This window comes from Myotis yumanensis, unplaced genomic scaffold, assembly GCF_028538775.1.
Source record: "Myotis yumanensis isolate MYYU_CA2020_CCGP unplaced genomic scaffold, mMyoYum1.0.hap1 SCAF_16, whole genome shotgun sequence".
NCBI classification, from domain to species: domain Eukaryota; kingdom Metazoa; phylum Chordata; class Mammalia; order Chiroptera; family Vespertilionidae; genus Myotis; species Myotis yumanensis.
The window spans coordinates 36,701,425-36,719,130 of record NW_027223767.1 but is presented as its reverse complement, the minus strand read 5'-3'; the positions used below and the strand labels follow the sequence as shown (position 1 = coordinate 36,719,130).

At 59.1% G+C, this 17,706-nt stretch overlaps 1 protein-coding gene across 10 annotated transcripts in view; it reads right to left on the bottom strand.

Moving 5' to 3' along the window:
• Positions 1 to 3,838: 3,838 nt before the first annotated feature.
• Positions 3,839 to 17,706, bottom strand: part of AXIN2 (axin 2) — a 31,154-nt gene continuing 17,286 nt past the window's right edge. For 8 of the 10 annotated variants that reach the window (XM_070393717.1, XM_070393712.1, XM_070393711.1 and 5 more), the window contains exons 4-11: positions 14,651 to 14,753; positions 12,162 to 12,302; positions 11,566 to 12,071; positions 11,171 to 11,347; positions 10,628 to 10,861; positions 9,997 to 10,089; positions 8,632 to 8,799; positions 3,839 to 5,317 (exon numbers count right to left, since the gene is read on the bottom strand). In XM_070393717.1, the coding sequence (XP_070249818.1) occupies positions 5,191 to 5,317; positions 8,632 to 8,799; positions 9,997 to 10,089; positions 10,628 to 10,861; positions 11,171 to 11,347; positions 11,566 to 12,071; positions 12,162 to 12,302; positions 14,651 to 14,753 (1,549 nt within the window). In that variant the 3' untranslated portion in view covers positions 3,839 to 5,190. The remainder of the gene's footprint in view (positions 5,318 to 8,631; positions 8,800 to 9,996; positions 10,090 to 10,627; positions 10,862 to 11,170; positions 11,348 to 11,565; positions 12,072 to 12,161; positions 12,303 to 14,650; positions 14,754 to 17,706) is intronic. The other 2 variants (XM_070393719.1, XM_070393720.1) reach the window with 2 other exon arrangements.

Below are 17,706 nucleotides of genomic sequence, written 5' to 3'. Positions count from 1 at the left end.
GGGCCGGGGAGGCAGGGGCCAGCGCCCAGGTGTAGGAGCAGGAGGGGGAGGGGAAAATCCACAGGATGGCCTGGTAACAATGCAGGGGATGAGAGTGGCACAGGGGGTGAGGGTGGCCAGGGGGTGAGGGTAGCCAGGGGGTGAGGGTGATGCAGAGGGTGAGGTGGTGAGGGGGTGAGGGTGACACAGGAGGTGAGGGTGGTGCAGGGGGTGAGGTGGCCAGGGGGTGAGGGTGACACAGGGGGTGAGGGTGGTGCAGGGGGTGAGGTGGCCAGGGGTGAGGGTGGTGCAGGGGGTGAGGGTGACACAGGAGGTGAGGGTGGTGCAGGGGGTGAGGTGGCCAGGGGGTGAGGGTGACACAGGGGGTGAGGGTGGTGCAGGGGGTGAGGGTGACACAGGGAGTGAGGGTGGCCAGGGGGTGAGGGTGACACAGGAGGTGAGGGTGGTGCAGGGGGTGAGGTGGCCAGGGGGTGAGGGTGACACAGGGGGTGAGGGTGGTGCAGGGGGTGAGGTGGCCAGGGGTGAGGGTGGTGCAGGGGGTGAGGGTGACACAGGGAGTGAGGGTGGCCAGGGGGTGAGGGTGACACAGGGGGTGAGGGTGGCCAGGGGGTGAGGGTGACACAGGGGGTGAGGGTGGCCAGGGGGTGAGGGTGACACAGGGGGTGAGGGTGGCCAGGGGGTGAGGGTGACACAGGGGGTGAGGGTGGCCAGGGGGTGAGGGTGACACAGGGGGTGAGGGTGGTGCAGGGGGTGAGGGTGACACAGGAGGTGAGGGTGGTGCAGGGGGTGAGGGTGACACAGGGGGTGAGGGTGGCCAGGGGGTGAGGGTGACACAGGGGGTGAGGGTGGTGCAGGGGGTGAGGGTGACACAGGGGGTGAGGGTGGTGCAGGGGGTGAGGGTGACACAGGGGGTGAGGGTGGCCAGGGGGGTGAGGGTGACACAGGGGGTGAGGGTGGCCAGGGGGTGAGGGTGACACAGGGGGTGAGGGTGGTGCAGGGGGTGAGGGTGACACAGGGGGTGAGGGTGGTGCAGGGGGTGAGGGTGACACAGGGGGTGAGGGTGGCGCAGGGGGTGAGGGTGACACAGGGGGTGAGGTGGTGCAGGGGGTGAGGGTGACACAGGGGGTGAGGGTGACACAGGGGGTGAGGGTGACACAGGGGGTGAGGGTGGTGCAGGGGGTGAGGTGGCCAGGGGGTGAGGGTGGTGCAGGGGGTGAGGGTGCTCAGGGGGTGAGGTAGCCATGGGGTGAGGTGGTGCAGGGGGTGAGGGTGGTCAGGGGGTGAGGTAGCCATGGGGTGAGGTGGTCAGGGGGTGAGGGTGACACAGGGGGTGAGGGTGGTCAGGGGGTGAGGTGGTCAGGGGGTGAGTGGTCAGGGGGTGAGGTGGTCAGGGGGTGAGGTGGCCAGGGGGTGAGGGTGGTGCAGGGGGTGAGGGTGGTCAGGGGGTGAGGTAGCCATGGGGTGAGGTGGCCAGGGGGTGAGGGTGACACAGGGGGTGAGGGTGGTCAGGGGGTGAGGTGGCCAGGGGGTGAGGGTGACACAGGGGGTGAGGGTGGTCAGGGGGTGAGGTGGCCAGGGGGTGAGGGTGACACAGGGGGTGAGGGTGGTCAGGGGGTGAGGTGGCCAGGGGGTGAGGGTGACACAGGGGGTGAGGGTGACACAGGGGGTGAGGGTGACACAGGGGGTGAGGGTGGTCAGGGGGTGAGGTGGCCAGGGGGTGAGGGTGACACAGGGGGTGAGGGTGACACAGGGGGTGAGGGTGGTCAGGGGGTGAGGTGGCCAGGGGGTGAGGGTGACACAGGGGGTGAGGGTGACACAGGGGGTGAGGGTGACACAGGGGGTGAGGGTGGTGCAGGGGGTGAGGTGGCCAGGGGGTGAGGGTGACACAGGGGGTGAGGGTGGTCAGGGGGTGAGGTGGCCAGGGGGTGAGGGTGACACAGGGGGTGAGGGTGGTGCAGGGGGTGAGGTAGCCATGGGGTGAGGTGGCCAGGGGGTGAGGGTGACACAGGGGGTGAGGGTGGTCAGGGGGTGAGGTGGCCAGCGGGTGAGGTGCACTGGAAGCGTCCTGAGACCCTGCGGAGATGAGGCCACCTCACCTCCTTCCCATCCCAGCAGCCCGGAAGGGGGCCATTTAGCACCCTGCATACTGTATGAGGAAACTGGCCCCTGAGACAGCCTGAGGTGGACTCGGATCCACCTGCGCTTCTCCTGATTGCACATCAACAATTAACCAGAAAAGCAGGCCCGAGCTCTCGGAGGCGCCTAGACGAGGACTGGGAAGGTGCAGCTCATTGCAGCTGGGCTTGAGAATGGGGATGACTTACGAGGACTAGGGCGGGCAACTCCGATGCGCCCAGGTGCCACCAGGAGAGGCCGGAGCGCACAGGTCCTGTTCCTGGGTCTGGGGTGGGCGGCTGCGTTTCCCCAGCTCCCAGGTGAGACCAGGGGACTGGAGGGGGTGGGTTTCTGGAAGAGCTGGGTGTTAAATGATTTGGGGACAGGGAAGGGGGGCCGACAGCACCAGCCATGGTTTAGCTCAGCGGCCGCCAGCCTCTCGGACCTCACGGTCCACCAGTGGTCCACGGGCCACCGGTTGGCGACCGCTGGTTTAGCTTTTTGAGTCCCAGATCCCTTTAAGAATCAAATCAAACCAGGCCCTCCCCTTGGGAAGGCACAGGTGATTCTACAATGTCAGAGCCCACTTCCCGGAGAACCTGACCATGAACATGAGCGCAGGAGAGCGACAGGCCCTCTCAGAAGAGGGACAAACAGGCATGATGCTTACCCAGGCGGTGGCACTGGGACTCGAGCCGGGGTTTGTCTGAGCCCCAACCTCATTATCCTCATTGGATGAATCAAAAGGCCCGACGAGTAAAAGCCATGACTCTCCACCCCCAGCGCGCACAGTAGGTTGCATGTTTCCTGGGATTGGAAAGAGCCTTCCAGTGCTGGAAGTGGGTTCGGGTACCCCTGCTGTGAGCTCCTGTTCCAGCCAGGAGGGGAGGGGTGCAAGCTGCGTCCTCGGGCGGAGCCATACCCTCATCTACTCGCCCAGCAGCCAGCCAGATGCCCACAGCACCACCCCAGAGGGTGTGCGGTGGTCAGCCCTTCCCCACAGCCAGGACCAGCATGACGACCCTGCCAGCCCCAGGCTTGTTCAGGGCAGGGACCAAAAGCCAACCTCATTGGCTTCAGACCCCACCCCGCTGTCATCACACACCCTTTATTTCTAAAGACAGTTCATCTTCGGACTCTAAATTAAATAGACTTGCTCCCCCAGATCTGGAACACAGCCCGGCACCCCAAGTTCGTCTTTGTTGAGCTAACTGCCCACCAACCTCCATGGCCCCATGGATCAAAGTGTCCACTGAGTGGTGCAGAAAGCCCTTGCGCCCCACCCCTCTTCCTGAACCCCTGCCACCTTCCCCCGCACCTCACTGAGCTCAGGTTCAAGGGCCCCACAGAACATTCCAGACCTACACACGGTTTTCTGAGGCTCCTCACCTCCGAGCCACGGACAGAAACCCAAGTCAGCGCCGCCTCACGTGCACTCACCTGGCCTGACTGGAGACACCTGCCGGGAGGAAGGGGCGGACAAGATGGTGGGAGGAAGGCATCTGAGGAAACGCTGCCCATGGTCTGGCCCACAAGCATCCTCAGGTGGCTCCAGGTGAAGGAATCCTTTTTCAGGTCCCAGGGCCGGCCCAGCGTGGCTAGACGTCCAGGTGGGAAATGAAGCCGGTGTTCACACACACACACACACACACACACACACACACACGGGCAGCCTCTGCCCTGCCCCCACCCCAGGAATTCCAAGACGAGGCCAGCGTTTTGAAAAATATAAAATTTTAATAAAGGCTACATCTCTTAATTACAATAATTATTGTACCAAGTAATTTTCCTTAAATGAACTCTTTATAATGCATAATTTACAGTATAAGTAGAACAAAATGCCATGGCAAAAGTCATTGAGTACAAGACTTGTAATAAAAAGGCATAAAATATATTTATACATAAACCCCTTTCAAAAAACAAGGGAAAGCTCGAGCCCTCAATATAGGGCGACACACGGATGGGGACACCGTGCAGGTACAGGTACTGTACTGATTCAGTCAAGCACTAGAGATAGTGGATTAATACTCCTTCGCCGGACGATATATACAGACGTATAGTACAGGTAACGGGGGCAAACAGAATGTACAGATTAACTTAATACAAAAACCCGGAGGACAAACGAAGGTGTCGAGGACAAGGTGCTGCTAGGTCTTCCCACAGCTCTTCGCTTCTTTGCAGGGCAGGGGTAGTTTCCAGAATGGCTGTGGCCCAGAGTTAAAAAAAGGAAAAAAGGGGGCTGGAAGGATTTATTCCAATAAGCGCACGGTGAACCGCGAGGTTCTTGCGGGCCTCAGGCACTGAGCGCTGGGCCTTGGTGGGGAGCTGGAGGACGTTACGGGATGACTTGGGGTCCCCAGGAGAATCCCCCCAACTCAGCAATGAACATCCAACAAGGTGACCCCCAAGTGGCGGTGATGTTGCAACGTAAGTCAAACCTCAAGGCCTTTTTGACAAAATACAGCAGCGCAGAAAAAAAAAAAAAATGCACCGATTTCTGCGTGTCAATGGCAGGGCACCACTAGGAACGTCTATCTTCACTTGGAGAAAACGCAGGGCGGAGCGCGATCCCTCTGGTAACGAAGAAACCATCCCTGCACCCCGAGCTCAGCTCCCAAGTTTAGATAGAACCCCGAAAACTTCCTGCCTCCCCTTCCGTGGCGTAAGCAGCATATCCATAAACTGGGGGCAGGGGTAATCACTTGTTCAATAAATATCAGTAAGGGCTCCTGTTCAGGGAAGCTATACACAGTTTCTCTTAGTTTATGGGTTCCAGGTCCCTAGGAAGTCATATATTACGGATGGCCGTCTCTCAGATACAGTCAGCATCTTCAATAGCCAGGAGTGGTCATGGTTTTAATAAATAGTTCAGGCTCTTCTTATCTCAGTACCCAGCCCATGAATAATGAAAAACCACCCTCCCCCCACCCTCCGAAGGCCCAGTGGCCAGCTCTTCCCTAGACTTTGTCTTCATTTTTATTTTTTTTAAATTCCTTCTTTGTGTTGCATGGCGGTGGCTCACGTCCCAGGCCGCTTGCGGGGCTCCCGCGGCCGGCCACGGCCAGACCCGCAGACTCAGTCGATCCGCTCCACTTTGCCCAGGATCCGGCCTTCGTACATGGGGAGTACCGTCTCGTCGTCCCAGATCTCCTCAAACACCGCGCCGCAGGCAAACTCGTCGCTGGCTTTTTTGAAGTAATACCTTAAAAGGAAAACCCCAAAAAGCATCTTGGTAAAATTGCATTTTCTGCTTTCAAAGAAACGCAGGGCAACACTAAGGGAAGGCGAGGATTCGGCTGCAGCCAGGGTGAAGGTCAACCTTGGCCCTTATCTGACCGAGAGGACCCGTGGCTCCCAGGCAGGCCATGTCACTTGGGAGCAAAGCTGGGCACCGCGCGACAGCAGCCTGGGCAGGACTGCCCTGCGAACAGCTCCGAGGCTGCGGCCCTCAACCCAGGACTGCTGCTGTCACCACCACTGGCGCTGTGGAAAGTGCACCTTGCTGAGTACAGCTGTTTCTTTATCCTCTTTTTTATGGGGGGGGGGGGGGGAGTATGGGGGGGACAGGAAGGGCAAAGCAGGCCTAGAGTTCATTTACCACTGCAGCCAAGAGAGGGGTCTCTTAGGGACCCCAGACCAGCCACCCTGACCTGGCCGACTTCCTCTTGATCTTTCCCCCTCCAGCACCCAGGTGCCAACTCCACCAGCTGGTCTCTGGTGCAGCCATGGGACAGCCACCCCTCTCCCCTCCCCTGCCCTCCAGGGTCAAACACGAAGGGCCCTTCTATTATGCCCATTGATTAAAGGTTTCTTTCATCCCGCCCCGGCCTTTTTCTTCTAAGGCTGTTTAATTGTATGGACTCAAATGAGCAGTCTCTCCGGGCGGCCTCTCTCGGAGTCCCCCTCGGAAACGGCGTCCTCCCAGGCCCCTTCCTTCCCGTCCCCAGTGAGGGCCCTCGATTGGATTAAGCATGCCCAGTTCCCGGGGGCGGGGGGGGGGGGGCTCTCTAAAAAATCCCACTGCGTCTCAGGGTTATGGCTGTATTTTGTTCTTGTCTTTTCTCTTAAAATCAATTCCCCTTGCTTTGTGCTGCGTTTTTTTTTTCTTCTTTAATGAAGGCAAGCCAAATACTTTCCTGGGAGATAAGACTAAGTCAAGTCAGACAGCTGGGTTTAGTCAGGCCCTTTGTTTTCAGTGTTCCCGGCCCAGCTGACGCGCGGCGCTCGGGGGGCCAGTGGTGGAAACGCTGCCTGTGGAGGGGTCGGGGTGTCTGCGGGGCTGGGAGGAATGGTGAGCAAGTGGGAGGGGAGGGGGCCCAGGAGACTCCGGCAGGATGGTGGGAAGAGCTACTTTTCCAAATGAGAGGCTCCAACTCCGATGCCACCCTCAGCCCCAGCACCACCCCCGCGGGTTCACCAGGCCGGCTTTCATGGCAAACACGCCACGACCTTTCACATAATTGCACCCTCTTCCAGAAAGGAGAGAGGCGCTGTTCCCTCGCGCCCCCCCCCCCCCCGCCCCCAGGACTTCAAACGTGCTCGCTGCCCTCCTCTCCCCCAAGCAGCGGGCTTTTCCAGGGCAACACGCTCTATGTGGCAAACGCTGCTTTCTTCTGACATCTGGCACCAATAGCGTCTGGCACGTCGAGAGGGGCTGTTCTCTTTTTGAACCTCTGCCACGGTGAGATTACTCAACGCAGCCCAGGTCCCCTGCTGCCCAGGCTTTTTCCTGTGGGGGGTGTGGGGGTGGGAACTGAATGCTGGAGCATCACCCCTGCTGGGGGGGGTGAGGCATGGCACCCTGTGCCCCCTCGACCCAGGAGGAGGGGAGCCCGCTCTGGCCAGGAGAGCAGGCAGAGTGATAAGGAGCTGGGAGGGGCCTGGCCACAGGCTGATCCAATCAGTAAAGAATGTGAGCGCGGACCGTTTGTGCAAGTCTTTGTGCATTAAAGGGGAGGCCGGCCCGGCTTCAAAGCCAGGCTTATTAAGTGCGCTTCAGAAAAAGAAATCAGAGCCAGATGTGGCCGGAGAGGCTGGGCGCCCAGTCTCCTCTGCAGCCGCTCCGCTCAGCGCTCCGTGGCCCCTGTCCCTGAAGGTCACCTGCAAGTCCCCCAAGTCCGGCCGAGTCAAAGCTGAGATCAAAACGGATCCCTGGAGGCGGCCTTGTGGAATGAGTTTCACCTGGTGTCGGTCCAGATAAAGGCGGCGGCGGCCAGGCCCCCTCCCCAAGCCTCCAACAGGCTCAGAACTGTCTCAGCCCAGGTGTCAATGGGAAGGACGAGGCCAGCTCCACACCCTGCTCCCAGCCACCGACAGGGTCCCGGCCCGAACCCCACCCCTTCCTCTGAAACAGTAATCCCTCGGGCCCCTGCCCAAACCAGCGGCTGGGTGGAGGTGGCTGCTCAGGAAGTCACGGGTGCTGGGGCCCTGGAGGTGGAATCGCTTGGGTCCAGGAGCCTGTGCCCACCTGGCAGGTGGTAGGTACTTGCCTGCCCCTCGTCCTAGGCCTACACATAGTCCGCTGGGAGGAAGGCCACGGAGGAGGGGCAGATGAGCTAAGGTGGAGTCACCACCTGGGCCAGGTAAGGGGAAAAGGAACAAGAAACGCAGCCCTCAGCTCTAGTCCGGTCTGGGTCCCTGGAAGGCCTGGGTGGGCATCTCCACTGTGCAGAGCAGGAAAGGAAGCTGAGAGGGTGGGCAAGTTCCCTTCCTAGGACCCTGTCCACCCAGTGCCCACCCACAGGTCCTGCCCCCTCTGTTTTAAAAAAAATATTTTTATTGATTTTAGAGAAGAAGGCAGAAGAAGAGAGAGAAACATCAGTGATGAGAAAGAATCATTGATCGGCTGCCTCCTGCACGCCCCACATTGGGGATTGAGCCTATAACCTGAGCATGTGTCCTGACTGGGAATAAACTGTGACTTCCTGGTTCATGGGTGGATGCTCAACCACTGAGCCACACGGGCTGGGCCTGCCCCCTTTGTTACAGACAGAAGAGCACCCTGCTTCACCTGGCTCTTAAGACAGAGGAAGGCAGCCCTTCAGGCAGGACAGCTGAGTAAGAGGAACACGGCCTGCATCTCCGGGCAATGGCCTCAGCCCTTCCCCAGGCCCTCAGTGTGTGGACGTCTCTCCGACACCCAATCCAGGACAGCAGTCTTTCGGTTCCCTGATCGGTCTGTGTGTCCGTCTCTCTCTATCCCCCCCACCCCCACTTCTCTCCCTTTCAGGCAGAGTCCCATAAGGTGGTCCAAGCCCAGCTCTCCTCCTGCCACCTTTCTCCTCAGCATCCTGCTCACCTGGTAGAAAGGCCCTCCCCGCTGCCGCCGCTGCTGTGTAATTTCTGAGAGTGGTGAGGGGAGCGAGGCAGGCGGCAGCCCACGCCCACAGCCTCCCCACCTCCCACCTCCTAGGCCCTCGTGGCCCCTCCCAGGTCTGGCCAGGCCAGGGAAGTCGCTCTGGCTCTCGGTTCTGAGCAAACAAACTCAGGAGCAGAAAGAAGCCACAGGACTCTTACCTATAATTTCCCTTTTTGCTGAGCTGCTCTTTGAAGTGGCCCAGGGTCAAGCTCTGAGCCTTCAGCATCCTCCTGTATGGAATCTCTTCTCCACAGAAGAAGTACGTGACGACCAGCTCGCTGGCCTGGAGCGCGTGGACCCCCGCTGGTTTCTTTGGCTCTTTGTGACTGAAAATAAGATGCAACACAGCAAGCTCAGCATCTGAAGACGGCGAGCAAACACGCAAACACACGCACACACACACACACACACACACGTGCTCTCCAAACCCTGTCTCCAGAGGTAAAGTGAGGCTGCAGGGGTCCCCATATCAGAGGCAACCTCTGGTGAGCAGTCCACCCAGGTCACTGTGTGGGGCACAGGCAGGGGCAAGTCCCTCAGTTGCACAAATTGCTCCTGTTTTTCTTCCTACCACCAAACAGGGGGACAGAGCAGTCTCTTTCAGGTCAGCACAAATGGGGAGCCTCCTATCACAGAGCCACAAGGACACTCGAGCTCAGGGTACACTGGAGACAAACTCAGTGCACCTCCTGGGATGGCCTGGCTAGAGCCCCCAGTGTGTGGGGGGTGAGCCCACCGTCAGTTCGACCCCCCTCGACTTATGTGGAGTTTTTGCAGAGTGGCTTAAAAAGAAACAAAAACAAGCTGTGGCCAGAACAGCTGGTAGACTTAAGGTCAACCAATTAACACAGAAGGGCCCAGGGTGGAGGCTTGGTCAGGACTTCAAACACTGCTCACTGCTCGTGATAAAGCTGCTAAGAAAAAAACACTTTAATTATTCAGACCCAGGTCAGCTCTCTCCAGCAGATTTCCTTTTGCACGCACCATCCTGTCATCACACGAAGCCAGGCCTCTCCGTCCATGTGGTGAGCGTGCGCATTTACAAAAGGAACCACAGTGCCATGAGGGGAGCTGCTGTTTTCCCCAAGCAAAACAACGAAGGCCGCCCTCCCTCCATCTCTGCCACGGTGGCGAGCCGCCTTCCTGCTCCGTGTGGCACGGAGAGGCTTCCCACGTGCTAACTGGCGAGCTACAGGGGGCGATGTTCCCGTCCGAGTTTGGGGGCCCTCTGATCCATGCGCTCGAGGCTTCAGGCCTCAGCCTCTGATGAGTGGGTGCCGGGACCCTGAGCCATCGGCGCTCCGGGGAGGAGCACTTGTGATCAGGTCACAGTGCGTGGCTCAGTCCAGGCAGGCTTTTCAGGATCCTAATTTATGGCAACAGCTGTATTTACTGTTCCTTGTCACTAACACATTAAAATCGGGGTGGTTACATATTAAAAAAGGTTTTCGAAAATAGCCAACTGCCGACTGTGAACACCCCTGAAGTATAAACCACAGGGTGGTCTCGGCACCGACACTCACTCTTCTGCGGCCAGGCCGGGGGTGAAGGGCGCGGCTCCTGTCTGACCAGTGGCCGCGTGGTTCCTGTCCCTCTGCTGGCTGGCCATGCAGCACCTGAGGACACAGCCAGAGCAAAGGGTCAGAGGGACGCCTGCGTGCCCAGGGCCAGTGGGGAGCAGACAGAGAACGACTGTCTGTGGCCTTGTGAACAGACGCAGACCTGACTCCCAGCCGTGGGAGACCAACGGAGGCCGAGTGTCCGCAGTGGCTCCAGGAGGCCTGGAAGAGGCCTGGGGAACGGCCCTCCTGAGCCCACGTGGGCACCCAGGGCGGACCCTGCGAGCCAGGCAGAGGGCTGCAGGCCCCAGAGTCCCCATAGGCTCAGTCATGGCTTCTCATTTGCTCATCGGACCAGGCTTACATGATCCAGGTAAGGAGTGGGATTTGTAAGGAATGACTGCATGACTTGCCTCACAGATCCCGGTTGGCTCTCCAGGACGAATGAAACTAAAGGCAACCATTTCTAGAGGCTGGAGAGGACAATGTGATGCGGCCAGAAAAAGGCCCTTCCCTTCGCCACAGGCCAGGTCTCTACATCCACGCCCTCCACCCCCAGCGCCAGCCTTTCGCCTCGGACGCCGCTTCCACTCACCGCTGCTTCGGGGGCTTGGACACCTCAGCCAGCCTGCGGCAGGCCTCCTCCAGCTGGGCCAGGGTGTTGGGAGGGGTCAGGGGGGGCATCGCAGGGTCCTGGGTGAACAGGTGGGCGCGGGCGGCGGCTCGGGAGTGCCCGCTGCTGCCCCCCCACAGGTGGTGCCGGCTGGCTCGCTCGGCGGGGGGCACACGGACGGACTCCAGCGGGGAGGCCTTTTTTGTGCTTTGGGCACTGAACAAAAAGGGAGGAGAAAGCAGAAGGAAAAAGAAATTGGGTTAGAAAAACTGGAAAATGTGACTTCAAGAGCAACTTCTCTATTCTGCCTTCAGAGAGAGAAGAAAAAATAACTACCATAACACGGACAGGGGGCGTTGCCAAAACATGGCATTTTTGTGGTCTGCTCAGGCCAATGCTTAATATTAAGATGGCAGGAGCAAACAGTCACATTTGCTTCCGGCCGACGGCAAAAATAGCCAACCCCACAATACCTCCGGCGACTGCCCGGCCCTCTGGGGGTGGCGCCGGCGGCGGCGTATTTACCTATGGGGCCTGGGCTTGCTCGGCCGCTCGGTCTCCAGCATCCACTGCCAGACATCCTGCGACCTGTCTCCGTCCTCCCTGGGCAGCTGCAGCCCCGCTCCTTCCCTGGCGGCCGGGGCCGGGCCGGGCTGGGCGGCTCTGCCACTGCGCCTGGGCAGGGTGCTGCCTCGGCTGCCGCTGCGGGGAACCAACAACCACGCCCCTTACCTCTCTGGGACGCCCCCGCGGGGCAGATGGGACGGTGGGGGGTGAGATGCACCTGTTCCCCCTGCCTCCCTACCCTGTGGCCCCCTTCCTAGAAGCAAAATGCCCGTGACCTCTGACCTCACCCCACACCTGCCCAGGGCTGTGGTTGGGAGAAGGCCCACTGGGACAGCCCACTCCCGAACACTTACCCGAACTGCTCGGCAGGCCCGGGCTCCGGAGCCTTGGGGTGGCTTTTGCACTTGGGGTAGCAGTAATACTCGGGGCCCCCGGGACAGAAGCAGCGCACCCGCTGTGCGGCCTCCGCCTCCATCTCCTCCTTGGTCTTAGGGATGGCATGGTGGTGGATGTAGTGGTGGTGCACGTGCTTCGTGGTCTGCTTGGTCACGAAGCCCTTGGCCCCGAGGAGGGGGCAGCCGGCTGGCGAGGCGGCGGGGGGCAGCTTGCCCCCGGGGGGCAGCAGGGGGTGGTACAGCGGCTGGTGATGGTGGTGGTCGGGGGAGCGGGAGCGGGGGCTGGAGCGGCCCACGCCGGGGGACTGGCAGCCCGGGGTCTTGAGGACCCTGGACAGGTGGTCGTCCAGAATCGTCTGCGGGTCCTCTTCGTAGCTGCCGGAGGGCAGGAGGGAGAGGGGGTGCTGGGGGGGCGCCCCCTCCCGCAAGCCCAGCACGAGCTCGGACCCCTCCTTCTCTTCATCCTGGAAGGGAAGGCAGCAGAGGGGGGCTGTGAGCAGGGGGGACCCAGGCACGCATGGGGACCGGGCGGGGCGGGGCCGGGCGGGCACTACCTCGCGCATCTGCTGCAGCCGCTCCTCCAGGCTGTGCCGACTCGCCAGCTCCAGCTGCAGTTTCTCCAGCCTGGAGATCAGCTCGGCCGCGAAGGCGGCGGGGTCCACGGGGGTCATCTCCTTGGGCAGGCGGTGGGTTCTCTACAGGGTGCAGGGAGAGAGACGGGCACATTGAGCCGGCTGGGCGCGCGGTGCCCGTGGTGGCCGCGCCGGAGCTGCCCGGGCTGGCGATGTGCTCGGCGGCTCCAGGTCCGGGCAGAGCGCGGCCGGGCTGCTGGGGAGCTTTATGTGCCGGCGCCGTGGCCTCATGGAGCGCCATGGTCCCCACCAGCGTTTGCCTTGGGCAGGAGCAGTTGGTCGCACTCCGAGAGGCCCCGCTTGTTCTCTCTGTAGTACAACCAGCCCATCAGTAGCTACTCTGAAGTCGAAAATCTTCAAAGACTGTTGTCAAACATCAAAAAAAAAGAGGCAGCCTCTGAGGTGGGGAGGGGAGAGAGCCCAACTCAAGGAATAAAAAGTAGAGTCTAAACAGAAAGGGAGTTGGAAATTAAAAAAAATAAGATTGGAAGGGAGGTGGGGGGGAGGCAAAGGGAGGGAAGAAAGGGAGTCACGCGGCCGGATCAGAAGGAGCGGTAATTTATTTCCTGGCCGCACGCTGCGCACCTTTGAGGCGGTGTTGTCTCAACACTGTCCTAGATCTGCCTGCTTCCCCCGCCCGCCCCCTCCCCAGCTCTTTGTACAGAAAATGAAGAAAGCTGCTGCGGGCTAGTAGCAGAACACTGCTGAGTTTGGCTGCCTGAAGCTGCTCTATCAAGGGAAAGGGAACATCTCCAAATCAAGTGCGGAATATAAAAAGGCACCGAGCTCGCCTGCCAAAAGCAGCAAACAGAGAGAACCCCCACGGCCGCCCGGCTCTCTCTCCTCCTGTCATCTCGCCCACCCTCCTCCCGCCCACCTCCTCCCCGGAGTCCTGCCTCCTTCCTCATTTCCCTCTTGCTTTGCCCTTTTCTTTGGGGTGCGGTGGGGGCAGCAGAAGGCCAACGTGGGCAGGCCAGCCTTCCCCCTGGCAGATGGGTGGGCCTCGCCTGGTGACCGTTCAGCTGCAGACCCTGCTGAGGGGACAGAAAGCCTGCCCCCCTCGGTAGGAGACGGCTCTTCTCACACAGGCGGGCTCCAGGCAGCCCCTCTCCCCCACCACGGGGCTGCCTCCTGGAGAACTTGGTCTGCACCCCAGGACAGAAGCATCTAACTTACAAGCCTGGGTGTTAGAAGTTTCCTTTATGAATACACATAGACCCCTGCCCTGTCAAAAAATGTTTATATCATCAATACTGTTGTACTTGGGGGGTAGAGCTACTGAGGAGGGAGATGCTGGAGGTCCCCAGAAAAGCAATCTTAGTGTGCTAATTTTAGGACAAGCTCAGTCTGCCCCGGACTGTGCACGGTTTCAGAGAGAGCTGCTCTGGCTACAATCTGTGCACTGATGCAACACAGGAGCAGCAATTCCAAGTGTTAATTTTCCAAATGCAACATAACCCGTGGGCCGATTGGATTCTCGGGAAGGATTCGTGAACACAGATGCTGCTCTAAACTGGGCACTCTCCCCCCCGACCCCAGGGGTAGCACCCTTGCAACCTGCACCTCAGACCACTGCCAGAAGCACAGCTCCTGAAATGTACAGGGGCATGTGCTGGCTGCCCTCCAGGACACAGAAAGAGAAGGGAGGGCGCAGAGGGGCCCTTCATGCCATGCTGGCCTCTCATCGCAACCGCAGGAAGAAGCTGTTTGCGACCCTCGCTGCCAACACTTCACTCATTCAGCAGCATTAGGTGCAGAGCCTACGGCAGGAACTGAGCCGCGTGCTGGGGTTGGAAACGGACAAGATGCTATCGCTGCCCTCCAGGGCCTCAGGTCAGCAGGAGAAATGGCCAAGTCAACAGATACATGGATGATGGGAACGACTGAGCCATGCCATCAACACAAGAATGTCCTAGGGATGAAATTTTCCTCCCACAGGAAGCAGATTCCTCGAGCCTCCCTTTCCTCATTCATTCATTCATTCATTCATTCTATCAATCAACAAGCACCTATCATGTGCCAGGCACTGTTCGTTTCTGTGAACAGGGAGGCTAAGAAGAGACAAAACTCCCTGCCTTCAGGATGCTCCCACTGCAGTGGGACCAAGGAGATGCGTGGACGATCTGCTATCAAGTCCTGGTTTCCCAGAGGAACTGCTTTGGTTTCTTTCTCGTAGAGAATTTTCTTTTATGAACGAGAAGATGGGAGGGTTCAGGAGGGTCATGTCAAGCTCCCCTCTGCTCAGCATCACAACCCAACTAACCACGTAAGCACTCCTTGCTGGTCTTCCCTCCCCACCCTGTTCCCAGCAGGCCCAGCACTGGCCCTCCTACTGTCTCTATGCCCCTCCTCCTCCCACCCCTTTTCTCCGTGGCTGAAAACAGTCACCTCCCCCTCTAGGCTATACTCACCGGGAAATGAGGTAGAGACACTTGGCCATTGGCCTTCACGCTGCGATGCATTTCTCTCTGGAGCTGTTTCTTACTCCCCACGCGGTAAGGAGGGATTCCATCTCTAAGGGAAGGGAAAAGACAGAACCCGCAGGCTCACGAGATGCTGTCAGCATCAGGATGCTCAGATCCCACCGAGACGGGGCCACACACCTCCCCGAGAGTGCACCCTGCTCAGGGCCACGGCTGTCCCTGCGGGAAAGTCATCCACCATCACACTGCCAAGCCCCTGCCCATCAACCATCTCTGGAAATGGCTCCCTCTCAGATTCAGGATCCCCGACTTGGAAAGAGGGTGGTAAGCTCTTCTCTCAGGCTGTTCTCACAGAACTGGGTTCCATTCCAGCCAGCCCAGCCAGAGTGAAGACGCCCCACTTTACAGGTGCCCGAAGCAGGAGATCCAAAGACCCTTTTGGTCCTCCCAACAATCTGTTGCCACCACAACACACTACCCCGAATCGGGAAACCAGGTGCGCCTTATGGCGCGTACCAGAGCCAAGCCAGGCGTTAGTGAAGCTGTGCGCACCTCTCCGACCTCAACCTCCCAGGCGTTTCCAAATTTCTTCCTTGTACAAAACGCCAGCAGGGTAACCTCGGGCTTTTCCCTTCCCTCAGCTCCAATCCCAACCAACCAAGTCTCAGAGACATGACCAAGGTGGGCATCGAGACAAAGCCCCTACTCTGTGGCATTCTGTGCAGTTCATTCCAGTATCTGAGGACCTACCATGTGCCGAACCTCGTTCTAGGCACTGGGCAAACGAGCAGTGAAAAATTCAGAGGTCAGCCTATGGAGCTTTATCCTAATGGGTGCCCAGGCAATAAGCAAAAATAAAAACGCAAAACCTGTAGTATGTCAGAGGTGGTAATTACCATGATGAAACACACGGCAGGAAATGGGGAGAGAGGACCACTGGGGGGAGAGGGGGGGAGCAGGGTGTTGCAATTTCAGCCCTGGCCCCCCACCATTTCGTGCTCACTGGCTGGGGGGCATGCCAGGTGGTTCACGGGGAAGTGTATTGTCAACGATGTCCCCGCAAAGACCAGAATGAAGGCAGCACAGGCCCCTACGTCCTTCCTCGTGGCATTTGAAAAACACAGGTGGAAGAGGTAAGAATCGCCTGCACTCGGGACTCCAGCTAGTCTTCACCAGAAACACAACCTGCCGTGGCTGTGGCTTTTTGGAAAAGAACTTTATTCTTGAGAGCAGCCGAATGGTCAAGGGGGTACAACTTTCCCCTCACTGTCCCTTCCGGAGGTGAAAGCCTCATGGTCACACAGCTCCCTCCTGCATCATCCTTGGAGGCTGTCAGCATTGAAATGAGGGGTCTGGCTGTTCCCTTTCCCTGGTGTTTTGTTCATGGGCGGGAGGTTGGTTCGGCAGCAGTGGGTGGAACCAGCAGTGGGTGGGACCAGCAGTGGGTGGAACCAGCAGCGCCTAAAAGGACGCAGGAGGGAGCCAGCGGCTGACCTCTGGCCCCTTATCTGCGAGGCCCTAGGATTCCAGTGGCTGCGTTTTCCGGAAGTCTGCTGACCGAGGCTGGACAGGGCCCCGGCGGGGATGATACCGGGGATGATACGGGTCACAGATCAGTGATCTGTTAGCCAAACCTGGCTGAGAAGCACATGAAGGATCATCGTATCGAGGTGCAGGGCAGAAGGAGAGCAGGATCTAAAGTAAGGCCTTAGACACACTGAGTCCTGTCCCAGGGCAAGGGCAAGGCCCGGGCAGAGGCAGTGAGCGCCGGGGGAAGTGGCAGCCACTTGCCAGCGCAGGTCAGGTTGCCCACAGTCTCCTGCTCATGAGGCCGGGGACTGGATGGGCCCTGGAGGCCAGGGAGGATAAAGGGTCCAAGTGCAGAAGCTTAGTGCCCACCTGGAGCTTATGTACCGACACTCAATGTTCTCACCTTTGATGGGAGAGAACCCCGGGCTCTCCAGGGCATACCGAGTGAGCAGGAAACCAGGTGATGGGTTCCAACCACGGCTGCGGGCCCCCCACACTGAGTTCCTACTGGGGGTCAGACATTCCTAACATAGAGCCCAACTCCGTTCCCACAAAACCCCAACTCCACCACATCTAGATGACCGGCGTCAGTCAGCAGCGGGCGGTCCATGGATCGGAACCCAAGCCGCTGCGGGCTCCAGAGCAGGTGTCTCAACCACCTACACCTTCCTCGACTGGGGAGGCAAAGCTCCTGACTGAACATGGGGTGCATTTCCTAAGCCCCATGGAGTCACCTAACATGCTGAAGGGACCAATGGGAGACCTGGTGAACATTCTGGAAAGTCCTCTCCCACCACTTGATACTCACTGGCTAGGGGGCATGCCAGGTGAATCTCCTGGTCTCTAACCTAAACCCCTGTGGGGTAAGGGGGTGGTGGGTAGTGGAGGGTCCACAACTTGGGGTTCATGCTGGTCTAACCATCTCCTGCTGCCTCAGGGCTGCAAGGCCTGGTCCTTGCCTTTCTCTTGACCAGCAACCCTTGTCTGGGATTTAAGAGGGTGGATGTTTCTGCTTTAGGCCTCTTCCTGACAATCTTGGGGGCCAGGAGTCAAGCACCCCATGACCCCACTGTGGCCCGCCCACCTCCCCCAAGACTCTGTCCTCTGGTAGTCTTTTCTCCTTTCCTCCCAGACGGGAATCAGTGGTCAGGCTTTTTGACCTTTGTCTTTTCCCATATGAGGTAGAATGAAAAGAGAATTGGGGAGCCTAAGTATGGGGGTGAGAGGAAGCAGTTCACTGGCCCATTTGAAGGCCAGAGGAACAAATGATCAAATGATGGTTTTTAAGCACTGCCTCAACCAACCAACACACACACACACACACACACACACAACACCATCAGCATCCCCATTCCACCACTACCACCACCACCACCACGACTCCACCACCAGCACCCCCACCCCCCAGGGCAGCTGATGGAGCCAAGTGCAGGAAAAGGGAGATTTCAACTCTGAGGCTCCAAGAGGCCTGACAGGCGCCTGCAAGGAAATATGGCTCTAATTCTCCCCTCGCC